We start from the raw sequence: 19,873 nt of genomic DNA on the forward strand, positions 1-19,873 counted from the left end.
GATATTTTACTGTGATGACTTTTGTTCTTGGTTTTGTGATTCTGGGCATTTCACATTATCAAACAGTGGCATAGTGGTACAGGGGTTGGGTTTGTTGCCTCACAGTGGGAAGGTTTCTAGTTCAAATATTTTTGTGTGTCTACTCTGGCTTCCTCCCACTGTCCAGAGACAAGCATGTTGAGTTATTCTAACTGACCATGGAAGTGTGGTAGATACATGCACACACACACACGTCTGGTTTGCATTCCTCATGGGGACATCCCATTTACATAATGCTTTCCCTAGCCGCTTACCCTAACCCTAAACCTAGCCTAGCCATAACCCATTTGTAACCTTGACACTAAAACCACATTTAGAGTGTGAAAAATGCCTTCAACCGGATGAGGACCTGGATTTTGGTCCCCACCAAGATAGCAAGAACCCGTACACACACACACAGCTATACTGTTTGCTCTCAGACCTGGAAACTTTGGAAAAACTCAGGAGTTTAGGAGTGAAGCTAACACCTCACACTGGACTGAAACAGGTCTGCCCACCATCAGTGTGTTTAGTGTTTTTATTTTTGAATATTAATTGCTGCAAGTTAATCTGTCATTTGTTTCTCAATCAGGGATATTTTTGTGTCTGAGTTGAACTTTGACCTTTGTACTCTCTAATCAGTTTATTTAAGTTAAACCTGCAAATGTCTTTTATGTTTCACACTTCACTGAAAGGTTGGTGAGTTTATTTCACAGTCAGTGGAGACGCTGTGATATTATTTTTCAGCCGGCACCAGCTTCAGTGTTTGGCGATGTGCCTTGAATAAAGCTAATTTTAATAGTGTGGATCATTTTTTGTGAAAAACGCACATCTGTATCACTGGAACATTTTCATAAGGGGAAAATGAAAAGTTAAAGTCTATCCCTCACTTTGGAAGAAAACGGGGATGATCACACTGATACTGATTCATGTTTGTTTACATGAAGATGAATTCTTGTCCAGGAAGATGAATTATTTTACATCATCATTTTACATGCTGTGAGGCTCTCTTCAGTGTCTTCTGGATAAATCTCAAATATCCTTTGAGTCCTTTCAATTTTTGCAGGTTTCACTGACATAAAATGTTGATTATATATATAAATTGTAATATTTTTAATATTGATATTTTCCGTCAGTGTTGAAAAGAACCTGCTCAGTTTAAGTTCAAAATGAAATGAGACATTGTGTACGAGCCCACAGACGGGTGAAACTGTCGCTGGCTTCAGGCGACGTGGTTTCTCATTCCTTCACCGTGATTGTGTGCTACACATTCATTTGGAAATCCATATTAAAAATGGATTCACGCCTGTTAAGTTCTGTGTTTGAAGTTAAATTACTCGGCCTAATCTATATTACCTATAGTTTCTAGAACAATACATGCATGTATTTGCACTTTCCCCTCTTCCCTCTCTCAGCGAGTTCCGGTCTAAATCCTCGTTTGAAAGCGCCTCCGTCTTCTCCTTTCTCCGCGTGTTAATTGAAGCTAATGGTCTGAGCTCAATAAGGGCGGATCTCCCTCCTCTGTGGCCTGCAAACTGATTTTCTGATGAAATATTTCAATTAAAATATTGTCCAAGTCATTTCCACGCCTGTTACGACTGATGGTGGAGTTTCTGTTTTTCGATAAGGAGGAGGTGGAGGAGGCTTAAAGGAATGAAAAATAGAGATGTCTGTTTCTCCAGGATCATGGCAGACGTCCAAATATACATAGAGGGTTTTTGTTGTTGTTGTTTTTTAGCTCTATCGAAGGGAAATCTTAATACTGAAGTAGATAAATCTTTCCATTAAGAAATGATTCTCTGTGTCTGATGTGGAAGAACACGAGTTCAGCCTCATCCAGGATCTTCGGGATGAGCTGGGCGCCAGAACACAGGGATGGAAATCCCCGCAGCACCATCACTTTCTCAGTTCAAGGCTGGAAGCAAGGATGTCACAGAGTCCCCGCCCTGTTTTATACCGTTACACATGCGGCGATGTCCAGGTTTCATCGTCTGTGCATGCTGGGCAAGGGTTAAATTTGATGATCTGAATCCTCTCACACTCACATTCATCCATGAAGGGCACACACAAGGGTGATTAATGCTCTGTGAGTGAGAAATTATCCACCAGTTTAATGCTGATATCAGTTATGTAGATGGAATATTTTACAGTAGGTCGCACACCTGCAAACATCGGGCATGCGCTTCCAACAGCCGCTGCATTTATTCAGGTGACGTACCCTCCAAAATCCTCCACTCATTCAGCTTCCTGCAGATGCCACAGATGTGAGGTCAAGGGTGCCTTTCTCCAAAGAAGGGCTGAAGATGCGTTACACGAGTATAAATGCAGGTGTATCTTCATATTCTGGCTTGTCGTTGTCCCACGATTGATCAGGTGCCCAGTGCCGTGTGCCAGGGTCTGCTGAGGTGAACCAAGAATGTGTTATTTCATTTCTCTACACACCTGGAGAACAGGGAACCTGAAACCTGCTCCACAGATCCGGGCCGATTCCATGAAACACGGAGTTAATAAAACTCGTTTAGTGCAAATAAATTAGCAGCTCATCTCCGAGGTCTTTAATCGAGTAAACTCTGATTTCAGCGTCTTTAGTGTGAGGATTTTCTCTGTGTTTTTTTCAGCTGCACTTTCAGATTTTTCTAGCATATTTGTTTTTTTTTTAAATTTCTCATATTTTACAGATTAATTAATATATTTCAAAAGATAATACTTCCAGCCCACACTCAGACTCCGAGGCCCTGCACTGAACATGCTGAGCTGCTTCCTGTTAATATCTGTAAAATCTGTTGATTATTTCATCCTATATCCACGCTGTGCGGTTTTCAGCTTCAGCAGCGTATAAATCTATGATCTGTCACGGCAATAAATCTGATTAAGACTGAACTGCAGAAGAGGTAAACACGGCTACAGTCATCTGTACTCCTGCTGAGTCTTTACAGACGTACTCGTCGGCAGTGGCGGCTGTGATCCGCAGCAGACGGAGTTTAGGAGATTATTACACCTCCAAATAAACGTTTTGCTATGTGAATCAGAACAGTTCAGGTTTTAAGGTGGAAGAAATGACTGCTCAGATATGCCAGATACAGAGTGTACAGGTCTAGTCTTTATCAATCTACCTGGTAATGTTTCGTTGTTTCCTGCATGTATGTAAAGGCTGCCTGCTTCAGACTGGAGACCCACGCTGAATCCCACACCTGAGACAGGTTGTGGCCCCGTCATGACTCTGAGCAAAGGAACAAAGTGGATGGATGCTCATGTCAGCTTTAGCTCTACAACTGTAGAGTTTATCTGGAATCTGTAGCTCAATAATAAGGTCTTTTTCCACCTTTCCCATCAAATTATAGTAATTGGCCGTCACTAAAATCGTAATTCCTCTGTAATTTAATGAATTTCTATTATGTAATTATAATTATTATGTAATTATACTTATGTACAATTAGGTAGCTACACTAGAGTAACAGTGACGGCAGATGGCTACCCCTCCCAGAGCCTGGTTCTGCTGGAGGTTTCGTCCTCTTAAAAGGACACCAAAGCGCTTGCTCATCTAATTGTCGGGCTTTTCACTGTTTTCTGTGTATTATTTAGGTCTTTAACTTAAAATAGAAAGTACTTTGAGGCAACGATTGGTGTGATTTGGCACTGTATAAATAAAACTGAACAGACTAGAATAAGGAGGTAACAAGTTAGATTTGTATAGAAAACAAGGAAATTTTGTGTGTATATATATATATATATATATATATATATATATATATATATATATATATATATATATATATATATATAAAACCTTGCCATTTACATCTTTATTTTTGTTTACTTTGTTATTGATATATGATATTTATTATGTTAATGTAAATCGTGGATTTTTCTATTGTTTAACTGTCCTTTTTTTTTAACTTATACTTTACTTCAAATTTACTTACAGTATAATTTTTAAGTAATTGTACATAAACATAATTACATTATCATGTCAAATAAATCCTGATTAATTACTCAGAAATGAAGCCCTTAGTCTCAAGCCAAATTATAAAGTGTTACCAAACACACAGAGACATGTATGTATGGGGTCAAGTACTAACTCTGGGAAAACCAGGAAATAATCAGAAGCCACGAAACCCCCCCCCCACAAAGAAACAAACTACAGAACGCACCAAAGCATGGATAAATAATCTAGTAAATTGTTGTTGACTCAAAAATCCGATGAATGGGCTCTCACTGGTCCGATCCCTGCACACAGAAATGTTTACCATAGCTGGAATTAATATTACAGAGTATTTAATATCTTCATCTTTTGGTTTTGGCTCGTGAGGGTTATTCTCTCTGATGAAGAGGAGGGTGCCGAATCAAAGTCATGAATATTTAAACTGCCTCTCAAGACAAAGATAAAGACATTTTCACGCAGACACTCGCAGTCATGTATCCTCCGTGACTTCATTGATGGAGCGGGTAAACACCGCCCCCTGCCCCCCACCCCCCACTGGCCACGGTTCTGAGCCAAGAGGCTCTGCGGCAAAATGTCATTACAGAGAGCGCGCTCCGAGGAGAGGCTGCTGCTGCGCTGTTTGCGCCGCGCTCCCACTTCTGCGGGACTTTTTCGTCTGATTTTATTTTCCGAGAAAGAAGCAGAGGTGAATGTCCACGGGTGATGATGATTCAGTGGAAACTAAAGTTTGTGTCACGTGCAGCACCTACTCCGAGCGCGAGCTCCTGCTACGTTTCTCCGTCTGAACGCTCCTGAACGCGGACCCGCACCGGTGACAGCGGGCTTTGTGCAGCCTCAAGTCCTTCCTCTCCCGCGCCTGGCAGCACCCAACCTGTCCACGCCGCACCGTGACAGGGCTCCCCGACACCGACTCCTTTCTGGCCCCCGTCATGGATGTGTTCAAGAGCAGACTTTTGGGAATTTCCGTGGCCGTGGCGCACGGCGTGTTCTCGGGCTCCCTGAACATCCTGCTGAAGTTCCTCATCAGTAATTATCACTTCGGCTTCCTCACGCTTATACAGTTTCTGACCAGCAGCACCGCGATGCTCACCCTGGAGACCCTCAGGCGGCTGGGGAAGGTCGAGATCCCCCCGTTCAGCCTGCAGCTCGCCAAGGTAACCAGTGTGACAGGGAGTCTCCACAAAGTGTCTTTATTCACTTTATTCATTTAGAGGCTCGCAAAAATTTAATATTTCTTTTATTTGAATCAAAACTTCACTATTCAGAATGTATTCATTATATAACAAATACACAGATTCGAGTATTTATACTTAGCGAAGTAGTGAAATCAGTTTCTGGAGCATTTTAACGGATTTTTCTCTAAATCCACGGTCACTCATTTAAACTGCAGTTTGTAAAAGTTACGGTTTGAAATAGAGGAAACTGCTTAATCATCGGCTCAGGCCTGCCTCAATAAAACTAATGACTGAATGAAATTTGTTTTAGAGTTGAACATTTTGCTTTAATTACTGGCTGATTGACAAGATACATTAAAGAGACTGCAGTGAATGGAACGGAATCATAATCTGGAGGACGAGCGTGAACCTGAATATGGTACTTTTTCATTCATGTCCCCACTACAATAACTGTAATAACAGACTGTATATTCTGCATGGACTCATTCAGCTGTTATTCACACACACACACACACACACACACACACACACACACACACACACACACACACACACACACACACACACACACACACACTGTATAACAAAGATGGTTTTCCTTTAAACCCTGTAAGGTTTAATTCAGCAGTCTCTGGACGGCTCAGTTTTTACTACTTCATCATTAAAAAAAATGTAATTAGAATAAATAAATGACACCTGCTCAAAGCTTGTGTTTGCCAAAGCCTTTAGGAATAGGAGCTTTTCAGAAATCAACGACTTTTTTGTTCACAAGATTCTTTTTATTCATTAAAAACGTCCAGATCTGAGAACTGAACTCGTCATACTGGATGCTTATAGTCTATTTATCTTTATTTTATTATTAATGTTCTTCTTCACTTCAGCTGCATCTTTAAGTTTAAACACTGTAATGGAGCTGCCATCCAAATCTCACCGTTTGCTCTGCTTACAATGACAACAAAACTCATCATTCATGATTAATGTGAGTTTTTACATAGAACAGGCCTCCCATCTCTCACTCAGTGAAACAGGGCATAAACGAGGCATCAGAACAACACAGAGACACGACTGCGGTCATTCCACCTCTTCTTGCATTTGTACGATTCGCCTCCTCGACAGTGAAAAATGATGACAGTCGATGTACATTAAACAGAGGCTGTGGGTTAGAGTCCACTGAGACCCAAGGCCTGATCCGTCAAACACAACGAGTGTTTCTGGATGAAAGTACAAATACTACACGTTCAGGCACAGCACATTAACTCCAGCGGCACTCATTGCTGCTTTACTGCCACTTCAGTGTAAATCTGAGGCATTTCTGTTTTGCTACATTTCAGGGGAAATGCTGTACTTGTAGTGTAGTTCTGAAGTGTAGCGATTTACTGACACTACTACCATAAAAGTGGAGTTCTTTAGTGCAGTGCCCCCAGTGTTTTGGAGTGGTAAGTACTGTGCCGCTCGAAGATTATCTGAATACTGACCACATCGCAGAAGCAGTGTCCGGTATCGTAGCTGTGTCCAAATTCAGGAACCGCATCCTGCTGTGCCCGCATTTGTAGGCCAATTACGTTACAGCGACACGACGAAGACTGTCCAAATTCGAAGACTCCGGCAAATGCGCCCTTCATTTCCCCAGATTTGAAGGCTGGGTCGGGTGTATACTTCGTGGCCCAACATATCCCAGAATTCATAGCGTGGCCCTGCTCAGTTTCCAACAATGGCGGCAGCTAGTTAGTTTTAATATTACTCTTATTATTCTTTCTGGGTCACAAAATAAACGTTTAACATATTTTCAGGGAAGAATGTAGCTGTGTAAACCTCAAATATCTGCTCAGTTTATCAAGACACCACATATTTTCAAAAGCGCTCTGACGTTTTCGGAGACGTCTGTTACCCACCAGCTCAATAGCAAGGCTCATTAGAGCCCGTGAGAACACCGGACTCCCGGCAAATCGTTTTCAAACCCACTGCCGTCTTTCGGTACTCAGGTTAAATATAAATAAGTTACTTAGATAACTTAAAAATGATATTGTTTGGCTTTTTTTTGGTTTTCATTTGTTCCTGAGTAAATCTGTTTGGCTGAGATTAAAGTTATAGTTTTTACACAGCTGAATAAACGTCAAGCAGACAACTGATTATCAGAAGTGTGAGATGCTCGAGAACATACTCCGGTGTCCTGTTATATTTTAGATTAGCAAGATTAGCAAGGAGCAGACGGCTGAGTTTATTAAACTCCACTGCAACAATCTGCAAATTTCATTAGAATTTAAAAACTGTCATCTTGTCTTTATTTTTAGTTAGCACACACCTTAAACACTTAAAGCTGTAAGCTAATGATAGTTATATAAGAGCAGATGCTGCTGGTGCAATAAGCTGTACGTTCTACGTCCAATGGATGCATGATCTGATTAGTTGACTAATCGCAAAAATAATCGGTGACTAGTTGACTATCAAAATAATCGTTTGTGGCAGCCCTATGTAGATGCAAACAAGTTTAATTTTAGTCACAGAAACATGGAAACACTTCAAGTCTGTTTCAGGCCTGAGAATGTGTGTTTGCATCAGCTTGAGCAGGAAGCAGATTTCTGTTATTGCTCCAGTATGTTCAAGATACTCGAGTAAAGTGGTCAGGTCCTCCGTGAAGTGAATGTGTGTTAATGTGTCACCATGGATGCTTGTCTCTTCCTGTCTGTGCAGGAGTTTGCCTCAGTGTGTATCCTCTCCACGCTGCAGTCCACGCTCACGCTGTGGTCTCTGCGCGGCCTCAGCCTGCCCATGTACGTCGTGTTCAAGCGCTGCCTGCCGCTCTTCACGCTCAGCATTGGCGTGTGCGTGCTCAGGAACGGCGTGCCGTCTGTCGGGGTGGTGACCGCTGTGCTCATCACCACCGGGGGAGCTGCGCTAGCTGGTGAGCACAAACAAACACATACACACTTGAGTGTTAATTAGTGACAAACTGGTGCACTGAGGCAGTTTAAGGTGCTCAGGGTTCTGTACCGCCCATAGTCCTGTTTATGTCTTTGTTACTAACATGCTAACAGGTTTTAGCCCAAGTCCAAGAATATTCCACATCCCATTAACGTGCTGACACACACTACCCCACCAGAGCTGCTTGTCCCATTGTCCATCTTTGCATCAAAATGCTCTCCTTCTTTCTCCCCCTTACACCCTTACCTGGATGCCTTGGACAGCGGCCCTTATTCAAGTCTGGTTCTGTCAGAGATCTCTTCCTTTTAAAAGGCATTTCTTCATTTCCACTGTCAGAGTGCTATTTGTAGTGGATTGTCTCAATTTTTTTTTTTTTGGGGGGGGGGTTAACATTTTAAGGTCTTTACTTTGCAATATAAAGTGCCTTGAAACAGCTGTTGATTTGCAAAGTTAAAAAAATGAAAGAGCAGAGGACACTCCAGTCATGTCTATTATTGTCAGACTGGTCCACATAGCCTCCGTCTGATTACTTTAACCACCTTCTTCTTCTTAAAAAACAGAGGTGTTAGGATAGTTGCAAAAACATTTTGAATGTTTCTATATCAATGAGTTTTAACATTTTTGGCTTTTCTTTAAGCACCTTGGAAGTTGGTGAAGTTGTGCCAGGAACCTGTTTTCTTCTATTTTTGAGCAGCTCCCACAGTCCTATAAGCTGTTGGCTGGTTGGCTTGTAACACCCACATAGCCAAAGCGATGTGCCGTAAACTGATTCTCAAACAGCTTTTAACTTGTGTTGTGTTTGTGGGAAACAATCCCTCACTCCCTCCCTCACTCTAATTCAGAAAACACAAGTGTTTCAGGTCAAATCCATCTGTCCGTGGTCTAATGTCAAAGGTGTAGCGTGTACTTTTTACAGAGCCTTCTCTTGCTGTTCATTCATCCCTCTGTTAACTTGTTTACTCTGCCTTTACATCTTATTTTAATGTATTTTGTTTTTTTCATAAAGGAGAAGAAAATATTGAAGCTGATCCATAAAAACAACAACAGTTAAAGCTGTTTAAACATTAAGTTATCTGTCTTATACAGATCTTTTAATCATCATTCTCAGCAGTAAATGTTGCCCTTCCATTAGCGATAATGATTCTGAAAACCTCCATGCACAATTCATTTCCTGGATTAATCCAGTCTTCTGGATGGGGGGTTGCTGGAACATGGACTGTGAACTCTGCAGAATATGAATCTAATGGACAGATTCATCATCCTGGGTTTTAATCTTCATGGTAATTACCGCTTCTCGCAAAAAAATGTAAGATGTGCATCTTCCATGCGTCCCTTGTGGATTAGCCAAATCTCTGCAACATTTGGATTGTTTGTCACGTCAATAGTTTGCGTATGAGGCACATCTTTCAGCCATGATTAATATTATGGGGGAGATAGCTTATGACCCCTTCCCCCACCCCAAGTTTAATAAGCCTTTGTGATGGTTGATGTTGTTGTGCAGCGAGTCTTTTGAGCCGAATGTTTTTCAGGGTCTACTTCCTGTTGTATGTTGGCACATACTGTACCTCAGAGCCTTTGTTCAGATTTTAAACTTTATTCTAAAAGTTGTAAAAAAAATCACCCATGCTTAACAAGGGACAGATGATCACATCAGGAGCACACCTGTGTTTAGTTTGCATCGGGCTTTTATTTTGAAAATTCACTCAATTCTCTCTGCTGAGCTTCTGTGAAAATTATACCTGACCCCATTTTGAATCATATGAACTCAGAAAAGTGCTGGTGAGAATTTGGTGGATTTGTAAGTGCTTAGTGGGCACGAACGGCTTTGATGGCTGCCTGAGATGGAACAGGATCCCCATCCAACTTTACCAGCCCCCCTCTCATCCTTTATCAGGGATGCTACACTCAATTGTAAGACCTAGGGGAACAGCTACACCAATTACATTGAGTTGAAAGATAATAGACCAACTGTGGCGCCTTATACATGGTGAATTATTTTAGAAGTTGATAGTCATCTCTAAATTTGATTTAAAATAATAGAAAATGCAAATTATATATTCTCTCTGAGTTTAAAGGTGTTTTTATGATAACCCACTGAGCAATGTTTGCACATCCATGAACATATAAAGTAGCTTCTAATGGTTGTTTTATGTGCTTTTAGTGACATCAATTTAAGGAACAGCTAAACATTTTAATAAAAAAAACGGATTTTATTAAAACAGCTGGTTTTTACAGCTGTTATAATATAACAATATAAAATGCCACAAAGCAACTCTTGTTGTGATTTGGTCCTGTTTAAATAAAACTGAATTGAATTTAAATGAATTGGAAAATTGGTCACATTCACTCTATCCTGGATTAACATCACTGAGGTGAGGAGGTAGTATAAAAATCCTTCCGCCTACCTGCAGGAATAAATCGTGCATCTATGGAGCTTTAAAGGTGCAAATGCTACAAATGGTTGGTGTTCACTGCTGCTGATCAGAGCGCATTCTGCACCATCAGCAGTACTGAAGAATGTCTAAAAAGCTCACGTAGAAAAGGGGCCGTGTGGAAGAAGAGCAACATTGTATTGCTGCAGATGATGATGATGGGCCAGCAGAAGCATGCGACTGCAACAGTGGAAGTCGTTATGAGTCAGCACCCGATTCACTAAAGTTTGTGTGTTTTTTATAAAATAATTTTAATACCATCTTTCTCAAGTTCCTAATGAGTTTCATTGTAGTTTTTAGTCTTTTCCTGATTTCTACCAACAAGAAACGTTTCTAAGTAACAACTTCTGACTTGCCAGCCCAAAGCCAATTACATTAAAAATATCCACAGTCACATGTATTATTGTGTGCTTTGAAAATCCAGCAGTTTTCTAAAAGCAATGAGCACCACTTTCTCAAACAGGAGAAACTTGTGCATTTGTAAGGGACAGTCAGCAGCAGTGGATGAATCCAAAGTTGTTGCTCTAGCAGGGAGCAGGATGGAATATGTAAAAAAATGGAAGTGACTGCTGTGTGTTTGCCAAAACTGATGGGCAGGTTGACCAAGTGTATTGGTCGGTTTTCACTGACAACACGAGCACTGACATCACACTGGCAGACGAGGCTTCAGTTAGTGTAGTTTGTTTTCAGTATGAGAAGCGTCCTTGTCAAGCTTCCAGCATACAGGCTCAGCACAGGATTAATTCCATCTTTCCTTCTTTATCATCTGTCCCCATTCCTCGGCTTTCCCACCTACAAACTCCCACAATCTCCCATCTTTTGATATCACAGATATGCTAAACCACAAGGAAACCTCTCAGACACAGAAGGAGAAGCTGTCTGAGAAATGCTGCTCAACATTTCACAGTAATGTTAAAGCTCTAGAACCCAATGCTGCAATCACACAGACAAAGTCCAGATCCCAACACGATCGAAATGCTGTGGAATTAATGAATGAATGCCTGCAAAATTCCTTCACAACCACATGAGAAAATAATGAATTCTTCGAGTATTTGTGCCCGAAATTCTTTTTATAAGCAATTTAGTTACAGTGTGTACTTATGTTTTCCCCGGACAGTGTGTGGTTTCAGGTTACAATAGCAAATTACCCATCAAATAAACAGACGTCTTGATGAATAAAAAATAAATAAAAAATCATCCATTTAACAAAACAAAAGCTGCTGGGAATTGCTGTTGTGAAGGGACTGGACCCAGTCTACCATCTCTTCCTGACCGGAAGTTGTTTTGACTTCCTAAACTGATCCAACAAGCCCCGCCCTTCAATATTGGAACGTAGACTTAGCGGGCATCTGAAGTAGCACTCGACAGAGTGCTATTGTTTCTTGCCCTGTTACGAAAAGTTGTATTAATATTGATGTAGGCTGTGGATAAAACATACCATATCCCAGTTATACTGAACTTAAAGTTCAGAAAAATATCATGTAAATAAAATCGAGAGAAACTTCACAGATGTTGGAATAAAAAAATGTAAAAACTTGATTTAAATTCTTTCTCCGCAGGTGCCGGTGATCTCACAGGTGATCCCTTTGGTTACGTCACCGGTGTTTTAGCCGTCATCATCCATGCCTCCTACTTGGTTCTGATCCAGAAAACCAGTCTGGACAGCGAGTATGGACCGCTTACCGCACAGTACGCCATCGCCATCATGGCCTCACCGGTATGAAGTGGTGTATTTTCAAACTTTACTGCCATCGTTATTCTCGCTTCTCATTTTGTATTTTTATCGTCTTCTCTCAGGTGCTGCTGGTGTGCTCCTTCATTTCTATGGATGCCATCAACATTTGGTCATACAAGGGCTGGACGGACCCTCACATCACGGTCATCTTCATCTTCTGCATCTTCATTGGCTGTGCCATGAACTTCACCACGCTGCACTGCACCTACATCAACTCGGCTGTCACCACCAGCTTCGTTGGTGTGGTCAAGAGCATCGCCACCATCACTGTCGGTATGTTGGCCTTCAGTGACGTTGCACCCACCAGTCTTTTCATTGGCGGTGTGGTGGTGAACACCATCGGCTCCATCACCTACTGTGTGGTTAAATACTACGAGACAAAGAAGAAGAGCTCGTACGAGGACCTGGAGGAGGCGGGAAAGGACAACGGGCTGCCGGGCAAGCCTTACAGAGAGAAACCTCCGCTGGACGGGAGCGGTCCCACTACAGGATCTGATCCAGAGCAGCCAGAGACAGAAGGAGTGCCGAGGAGTGACGACAAGGAGGAGGCAGCAGCCACGGCCCATTTGGCTAACGGACAGTTGTGGACGGGAGAAGGTGAGAAAGGTGTCAATTCTCATGTCATGACAGAAAAAGAGGCGCTGGAGATGCAGAGGGAGCACCTCCACAAAGAGAACACCACTGCTGCCACGTCACTCAGTGATAGCTATGTCGGAGTGTGGAGGTCCATCAGACATCTGCAGTTCCTAAAGAAAGACCCCTTGATCGAAAACATGGAGCAGCAAAGTCCGTGAGGGCGGGACTAAGAGCCGAACCAAAAAAAAAAAAAAGGAAATTAATAAAACGTCAAGGAAACCAGAGAAGAAGAAAATGACTGAACCTCTACTGTATGTACGCCAGGAACCTCTTAGTGCTTACTGAATGCTCGTTGGTCGTGTTCACCGCTGTTGCTTCAATTACCTCGACGAGATCTTTTGTGCCAAAAACTCTGTTTCATCACACAGAAGTCTGAGTGCTATATTTCTTTGTTGTTTATGAGTGAAAAGAGGTTTCTGGTGGAGAAAAGTGGATGAAGAGCTTTGGGCAGAGCTGCCTCTCGTGTCCCTCGGCTCAGCGGTGGTGTGGTTGGGGCTAGGCAGCGTGATGTGGGTTGCGTCTCCAGCTTGCAGAATGAGAGCAAGCCTTGTAGAAAAAGAGTGCATCTTGTGCAAACTTGAAAATCACACCCATCAGGGAGGAGCTGAACACAACTAAAGGTTTCTGTTTTGTGCTTTGATCTTGTTTCTGATTGGCTGTGGGCATGCGAGCGACTCTATGGCTGTGATCACTCCGGGTTTCTTTGAGTTTGTCCAGCTCAAACTCTGCAGGTCTACGGTCACATTTTACTGCTGGTTTCCTGTTTCTGTGTTTACTTTAGCAATATTAAGTGAAATAATAATCCTGTCATTTCACGCTCCGCTTCTGTCTCATTTTCTTTTCTGTGTCTTTTCCTTAATTTTATATATGTGTTGTTCTACTGGTGGATGTTCACAGAAAACGGCCAAAGTTTCAGAACTAATGTTGGTGTATGTAAAGGTGATCTCTGTGAGAGGAGAGCTCAGACCTTTTTTTTCTATCCTTGGATCTTTATGATGTCAGTGAGCGCAGATATTCCTTGTATGGTCATCTCAGCCTTTCAGTTCAGGCTTTGAGCACAGAAGCCCAACTAGCTATGCTTATGCATTTAACGACAGGGACAGAGAGAGAGAGAACTAAAAACACTCCAACAGCTTCTTTAAACAGGATCAACTGAAAAACTGCACCATGGTCCAAAAGGAAACACAAGAGCATAATGGCCGTTTTAAACACTTGTATTTATTTTTCATTTTATGCTTTTTTTTGTCAGCTAGGTACATTAAAAAAGGTTTCTTTTTGCTTTATATATTATAAAACAAGATGTTTTCAAATACAAGTACTTAAAAGTATACACAGTATGAATACAATTAAATACAGCTGCAAAAAATGAGACATTATAATGTGAAGCCTTATAGTTCTGATTTCCACTTATTTCACTTTTGAGTCCTTCTTCAGTGACACAATAATTTTGAGTTCTGGTTGCACTAAACGAGCTTTGTGAAGTTGTCATTGTTTCCAGAATTTGTATTTGACGTTTCAAAGTCCGCAGGAGAAATAATTAAAATGATTTTAATGTTGATTTCAGTTCATGTCGAGGCTTGATATGTAATTATGGACTGTGATTCAGGTAGCACGCACCACACAGCATAACGTGCTTAAGTGAAAGTACCTTTTCTTCACTTGTCATCACACCAGTGTTATTACAATGACTGGACCAGCAAGGATGCTGTAGTAGTAACACTTTTTTATTATTTCTACCTCCAGTAGAAATTCGTGCCCACGGGGAGGTCTGTGCAGAGGCATCTGGCACAAAGAAGCCTCCAGTGGCTTTTGTGATATGCATATGAATCCCTTAACGCACACCTTGCTGGAGATTATGTCATTCTTCATGCCTTTCTAATATGTTATTTTGGGACGGGATTACAAATGGCTCGGGAAAAGATTTGTAGGAGGTGTAAGAAAACGTGGCTTCATGATTAACTGTTGTTCGCCAGATTGGCGTGATTGGATTTGAAGAGAATACTGGTTACAAAGAATTTAATATAATCTGCTTTAAAAACACAAACTGCTCCTCTGACAGCCTCAATAACATCATTTCATATCTACAAAGAAACAGTGACATGTGCCCCACTGGTGAGGTATACAATGTCTGCGTGTGGGTTATGGATAATCAATGAAATAAAAACAGTGAAATCATTTGAAGAAAGCTCATTTTTGCAGTCAGTGACTGTTTGGTTGTGGTGTGATTAGCCTGACTTTGCAGAGTAAAACAACAAGCCCAACCTTCCACTGCTCAAAGGTTCAGAAAAGAAACTAAGGAAGCAAAACTATCTGGCCTTGGTGCACCAGAGAACTGGAGAGGCTAACTGCTCTCCTCCAGGCGATTCACCGACAGTTTCTAATGAAATCGGTGAAAATCAGCCGCTCTGAGGGAGATGTGTGGGCCACTGAGCCGACCACACGTCTCAAGGAATTATTCAAGCATCCTCCACATGTGGGCTGAGCCGCCGTTGTGGGCAGACATTTTAAAGTAGGGCTTGGTGCTAATGATCACATCTGTTCCACTAAATATAACAGCAGATACCAAAGTTTAGTTAAATAACCTTACATAATCTTTTTTTAATATTTACTATTTTATGAAAACGTAGAAATATTAACAGGAACTTAAAGAAATAGTTTTGGAAGCTCTGTGGATCTAGTCCAGTATCAGTCTCTGTCACGAGGTGCTCAGCATAGCTTATTATTAATATTGCAAGCAGATGGAAACAGCTAGCATCTGCTAAAGCACAGCTCACTGACATGTCGTTTGAGAGCGACTGTGCTCAACCTTTTGACATGAACGTGAAGAAACTTTGCCAAAGCAATTTAATTCCCTGTAAAAATATAGCTTCTGTTTTATTTGTTTATTTGTTGTAATATTAAAGATAAGATGGTTGTACGCTGTAACTAATATTATTATTAATAGAAATCCAAAATCACAACTTCTGCTGATGTCTTGTTGTGTTGAAGATAAAAGAGGCAAATCTTTAAACAACAAGACACTAAAGGAAGAGAAAATCTGAATTTTCGTGTAAAAAGGTTTATGATACAGTGAACTTTTTCAGCACTTTTTGATTATTCTTCCACAAGTTGACTGATTAATCCTAATGTTTTTAAACCACTTGGTTCAAAGGCTGGAAGAATCTTATAAATCTACTAACAACATTTAGCTTAAAACAACTGACGTCTTTAGAAAGGCACTAACATCAGCACGTCTGAGGCACAGGAATGAAGGAAGGATAAAGCTTTCAACCACATGTTTACTGTTGTGAAAGCTTCACAATCCTTTGCTAAATTCAGCTACATGAAACACAAACCTGATCATTCTGGTTGAAAGTTTTGTGTTTCTCCTTATCTTCTCTTTTGAGCTTTCCTAGCCTGGATCGTTTCCTGCCTCTGTTGGGAAACAACAGAGGCAGGAAAGGACTTATATGTCTCTGTGACACCTCTAGAGCTGAAAAGCTGCAAAGGTTAGCTTTAACGGCGTCCCTGCAATCAAAGCTGAGCTACAACAGAGACACAAAGACTATTAACACAAACGGGGAGCATTTATCTGCTCTCGTCCAATCTTAGGCTCCTTCACAAAGGAGGAGCTTCAAGCATGGTGAATTGTGTGAAGAGAAGAAGCTGTCAACCTCTGGTATAGATCGATATTGATTTCCTCCTCACACTCTGCAAACTTCATTTAATGCTACATGAGATGTGATGTCCCCCGGAGCTGCAGAGAGCTGGGTGTGGGCTCTCTGAAGGAGCCTCGCTGAGGCGCCTTGTCCAGATTTAACACTTCAGAAAAGATAAATATGGTTGAAAAAGCAGGACATGTGGATTATTTGTTGGTTTAAAGGTGTCTAGGGGTGATAATGACTCGAAAGCATGAACAATTAGAAGCCACAAAGTGCATGAACGTGTTTGCTAAGTAGAGTTTTACAGGTCTTACATTTGAAAATAAAATCTGAAAAACAACCTGAGGCCAAATTAGCATAATAGGCTTATTATTGGTCTTAGCAGGTTAGTTGGTTGTACTATAGAATGTAAATTGTTACCTATGAAAGGTGAAACAGAGTTGGTTTGCTTCCCACTGATTTCTGTCTCAGCATGTAAATCAGGACAGAGCAGGTCAGCCGAACATGGGAAATCCTAAATTCTGGCCGAGTTTAATTTAATATGTGGAAAGTAAATCTTACAGTCATTAAAAGTCTCTTATGTTTCCTTTAACTAGAGCTGGATCACTGAAATATTTTTAGTGAATCTAAGTGGATGCAGTAAAATCCAGAACAGCTGAAACATCTGTATGGGTGGCTTTTTGTCACTGTTAAGTCTTGTATTGTTGTCTGTGAAAGTACTGTGTGCAGCGCCTCACCATCACCATCACAGGTGGATGGAATACTGAGTAGGTCTCTTGTCTATCCCGGGTAAGAGCATTTATAAAAAAAAGTAAACAACAGAACCATAAAGACACAAGTCAAAAAAACAGGAAGTCTGAACAGTGATGGAGACATTAAGACTGTAGTTCTGAGTCTTTGCACTTTACTCAGTATTTTCTGATTTATTTACAGTATCTTTCTACTAATGCTTTCACTTCCTGAGTAGGTTTAAGGCATTGCAGGCACATGAGAAGTCTGTAGTGACAGATCCCTAACCTGTCTCTGGCATCAGATATGTGTTTCGCAATGTTTTTTTTTTAACATCTGTCCTGAACCTTTCGCTCAACTGAAAGAATTCCAACGCGAAAAGAGTTACAATATTTTGAACAAAATGTCTGACCTAAAACCAATCGGTTGTTGCCTTAATGCCTTAAGGCACAATGTTCCAGTCTGACTCTCCCAACACTGAAACGCCTCATAATACCATCTGTGTCTGGTTCCTGGAGGTTTGTGGGAGTTACCTTTCCTGAAGAGCCCGTTTCTTCATAATCCATCCAAGATCATGTCACATCTTTTAGTTTTAAACCACAGTGTGTTTCAGAAACAAACCATCAGGTGTGAAGTGGGACTCAGCAGCATGTTGGAGTTGTGACAAACAGCCCGATGTCATGAATATTGTGAAAAGAGCTGATGTCTTTAAAAAAGAGATGTGATGTGTGTTGTGCATGAAAAGTGAGAAATATTTTCTGTCTTTCTATAAAAGAGCTGTCATGTTTTTCTGAAATAAAGCCAGTCTGATATTTCAAAAGATTGTCTCTGGTTCAGGAGGGGTTTGGCATCAGGGGCAGCTATAACTCTTTTCCTGCAGATGTGGTGCGGCTCTTAGTGCACCACATCTGCAGGCTTGTGTAGGTGCACTGCACCTACACAAGCCTTTGTCCACTCCTTGTGAACCTCCAGTTTTCTAGAAACTCCTCTCACATGTTTCCCTCCCACTCAACTTTCCTATAACAAGCTTTAAGATAGCTTTCTTGAGGAGTGTCGATGATCATTGCCAATAACTCTGATTACGTACACCAAACTAGACCCAAATATTCTGTTTTGGGAGATACTGGATTAAATAAAATGTTACAAATACAGAATTAACTAAAGTGTAGGAGAAACAAACTTCCCTATTATGTTGAATCTTTTGAGATGCACTAATATGTGTAATTGTAGTGGAGATATCATCTGAATTTCAGGAGCGGGACCACTCCACCTTCATGTCCCCTCCGGCCTCAGACTATAACCCCCCCCCCCCCCCTTTCTCCAATACCTGCAGTTCTCATTTTCATGCCCCCGTCCCCCCCGTCCCCCCTTTTCTTTCCTCTCTTCTCCTCTCCTCTCTTCCTTTCCTCCATTTATTTCTCGTTAGTACATGGGAATCTGCTCGGCCTGAGAGCCGTCGCCAGTCCCCGTCAAGGCCTTCCCCAAACCGCAACACTATTCACACTTCCTCATCCCTCATCGCCCATCGTTACCAAGGATGTGGTTCCTGCTAGTGAAAATGGAGATAAAAGTTCCCAGTTCTAAACAAATATTCAATTAAAAAACTAAAATTAAGTCCTTTCAGGTTTTAGGTAACTTATTTGACATTAGTGCGAAACTGGGAACATGTTTGTCTGTTGCATTCATTTCCTTCCACTCATGGAGAGACTCCATGATTAATTTACTTACAAATCCCTTGTTTAATTAATTTGAGTTATTGGAGTTTGCTGCTTAGGCTGACACTCTGGTTTTTAATTTAAACAGAGCGTAAAGGTGAAAACATGCACACGCACAGGACGGAGTTGGGAGTATATTAATGTCTCCTACAAGCTGGCAGATTCAGCTGAAATAATCCATTCAGAAGTAAAACGTCCAAATCACGTCAAACCAAGTTTAACCTGGAAGAGTTCCTGAAATGGTCCTCGTAAATATAGTCCAAGAGTACACAAACACAGAGGCAATGCATGCTGGGTGGAAAATTATATTTCAGCCATGGTCAGATATTAACACATGCAGAGGCACAGCTTTTATTTATATCGTGTTCATGTTTCCTTCTTTATTTGAACACGATTTTCATTTTTGTGTGCGATGAGGTGAAAGAACCATCAATGTTTCAATTTCAACGTTCACCCCAAAGAAAACTGAAAATCTTTTTTCTACACCAACAAATCTCAAAATGTGACTCGTTATCTGTTATCTGTTGACTGATCCTTTCCCCGAACTCCTCATTTAACTTCCAGTTCTCCAACCTCACCTGACTATTGAAGGGATGAATGAGGTAAAGCCATCCCTGGGTTGTGATGACTCATCCTTCACCTGTGTGCTCCGCCTTCCCACCTTTTCTCACGGGGTATGTGCAGGTGAACAGTGCTGGGTGTCAAACTGTTTTCCTGTTACTTGCCCTACATAAAAATGACCCAGCATTCCTTTTTTATGGGCAAAAATCACTTGATCTTATTTCACGAGGAAGACAGAATAGAAATGGCAGACTGAACTCCAAGTTTGTCGAAATAATTGTAATTTATTGAATGTCGGTACAAGAACATGGCAGAAAAGATCAAACTGTCCTTTCCAGAACCGATGATCTGTCACTGAAAACGCGA

At 41.2% G+C, this 19,873-nt stretch overlaps 1 protein-coding gene across 1 annotated transcript; it reads left to right on the forward strand.

Moving 5' to 3' along the window:
- Positions 1 to 3,984: 3,984 nt before the first annotated feature.
- On the forward strand, positions 3,985 to 18,147 carry slc35d3 (solute carrier family 35 member D3). Its single transcript, XM_085133743.1, has 4 exons — positions 3,985 to 5,115; positions 7,828 to 8,038; positions 12,050 to 12,207; positions 12,288 to 18,147. The coding sequence occupies exons 1-4, from the start codon at positions 4,891 to 4,893 to the stop codon at positions 13,017 to 13,019; spliced, it is 1,326 nt and encodes a 441-aa protein (XP_084989869.1). The 5' UTR covers positions 3,985 to 4,890; the 3' UTR covers positions 13,020 to 18,147.
- The last annotated feature ends 1,726 nt before the right edge of the window (positions 18,148 to 19,873 follow it).

This window comes from Neolamprologus multifasciatus, chromosome 15 (genome assembly GCF_963576455.1).
Source record: "Neolamprologus multifasciatus chromosome 15, fNeoMul1.2, whole genome shotgun sequence".
NCBI lineage: Eukaryota > Metazoa > Chordata > Actinopteri > Cichliformes > Cichlidae > Neolamprologus > Neolamprologus multifasciatus.

Excerpts from the sequence above, each read along its gene's own strand:
- slc35d3 (XM_085133743.1), top strand. The coding sequence starts at position 4,891 with ATGGATGTGTTCAAGAGCAGACTTTTGGGAATTTCCGTGGCCGTGGCG. Across the intron at positions 8,039-12,049 it reads CGGGGGAGCTGCGCTAGCTG|GTGCCGGTGATCTCACAGGT; the intron begins GTGAGCACAAAC and ends CTTTCTCCGCAG. Across the intron at positions 12,208-12,287 it reads TCGCCATCATGGCCTCACCG|GTGCTGCTGGTGTGCTCCTT; the intron begins GTATGAAGTGGT and ends GTCTTCTCTCAG.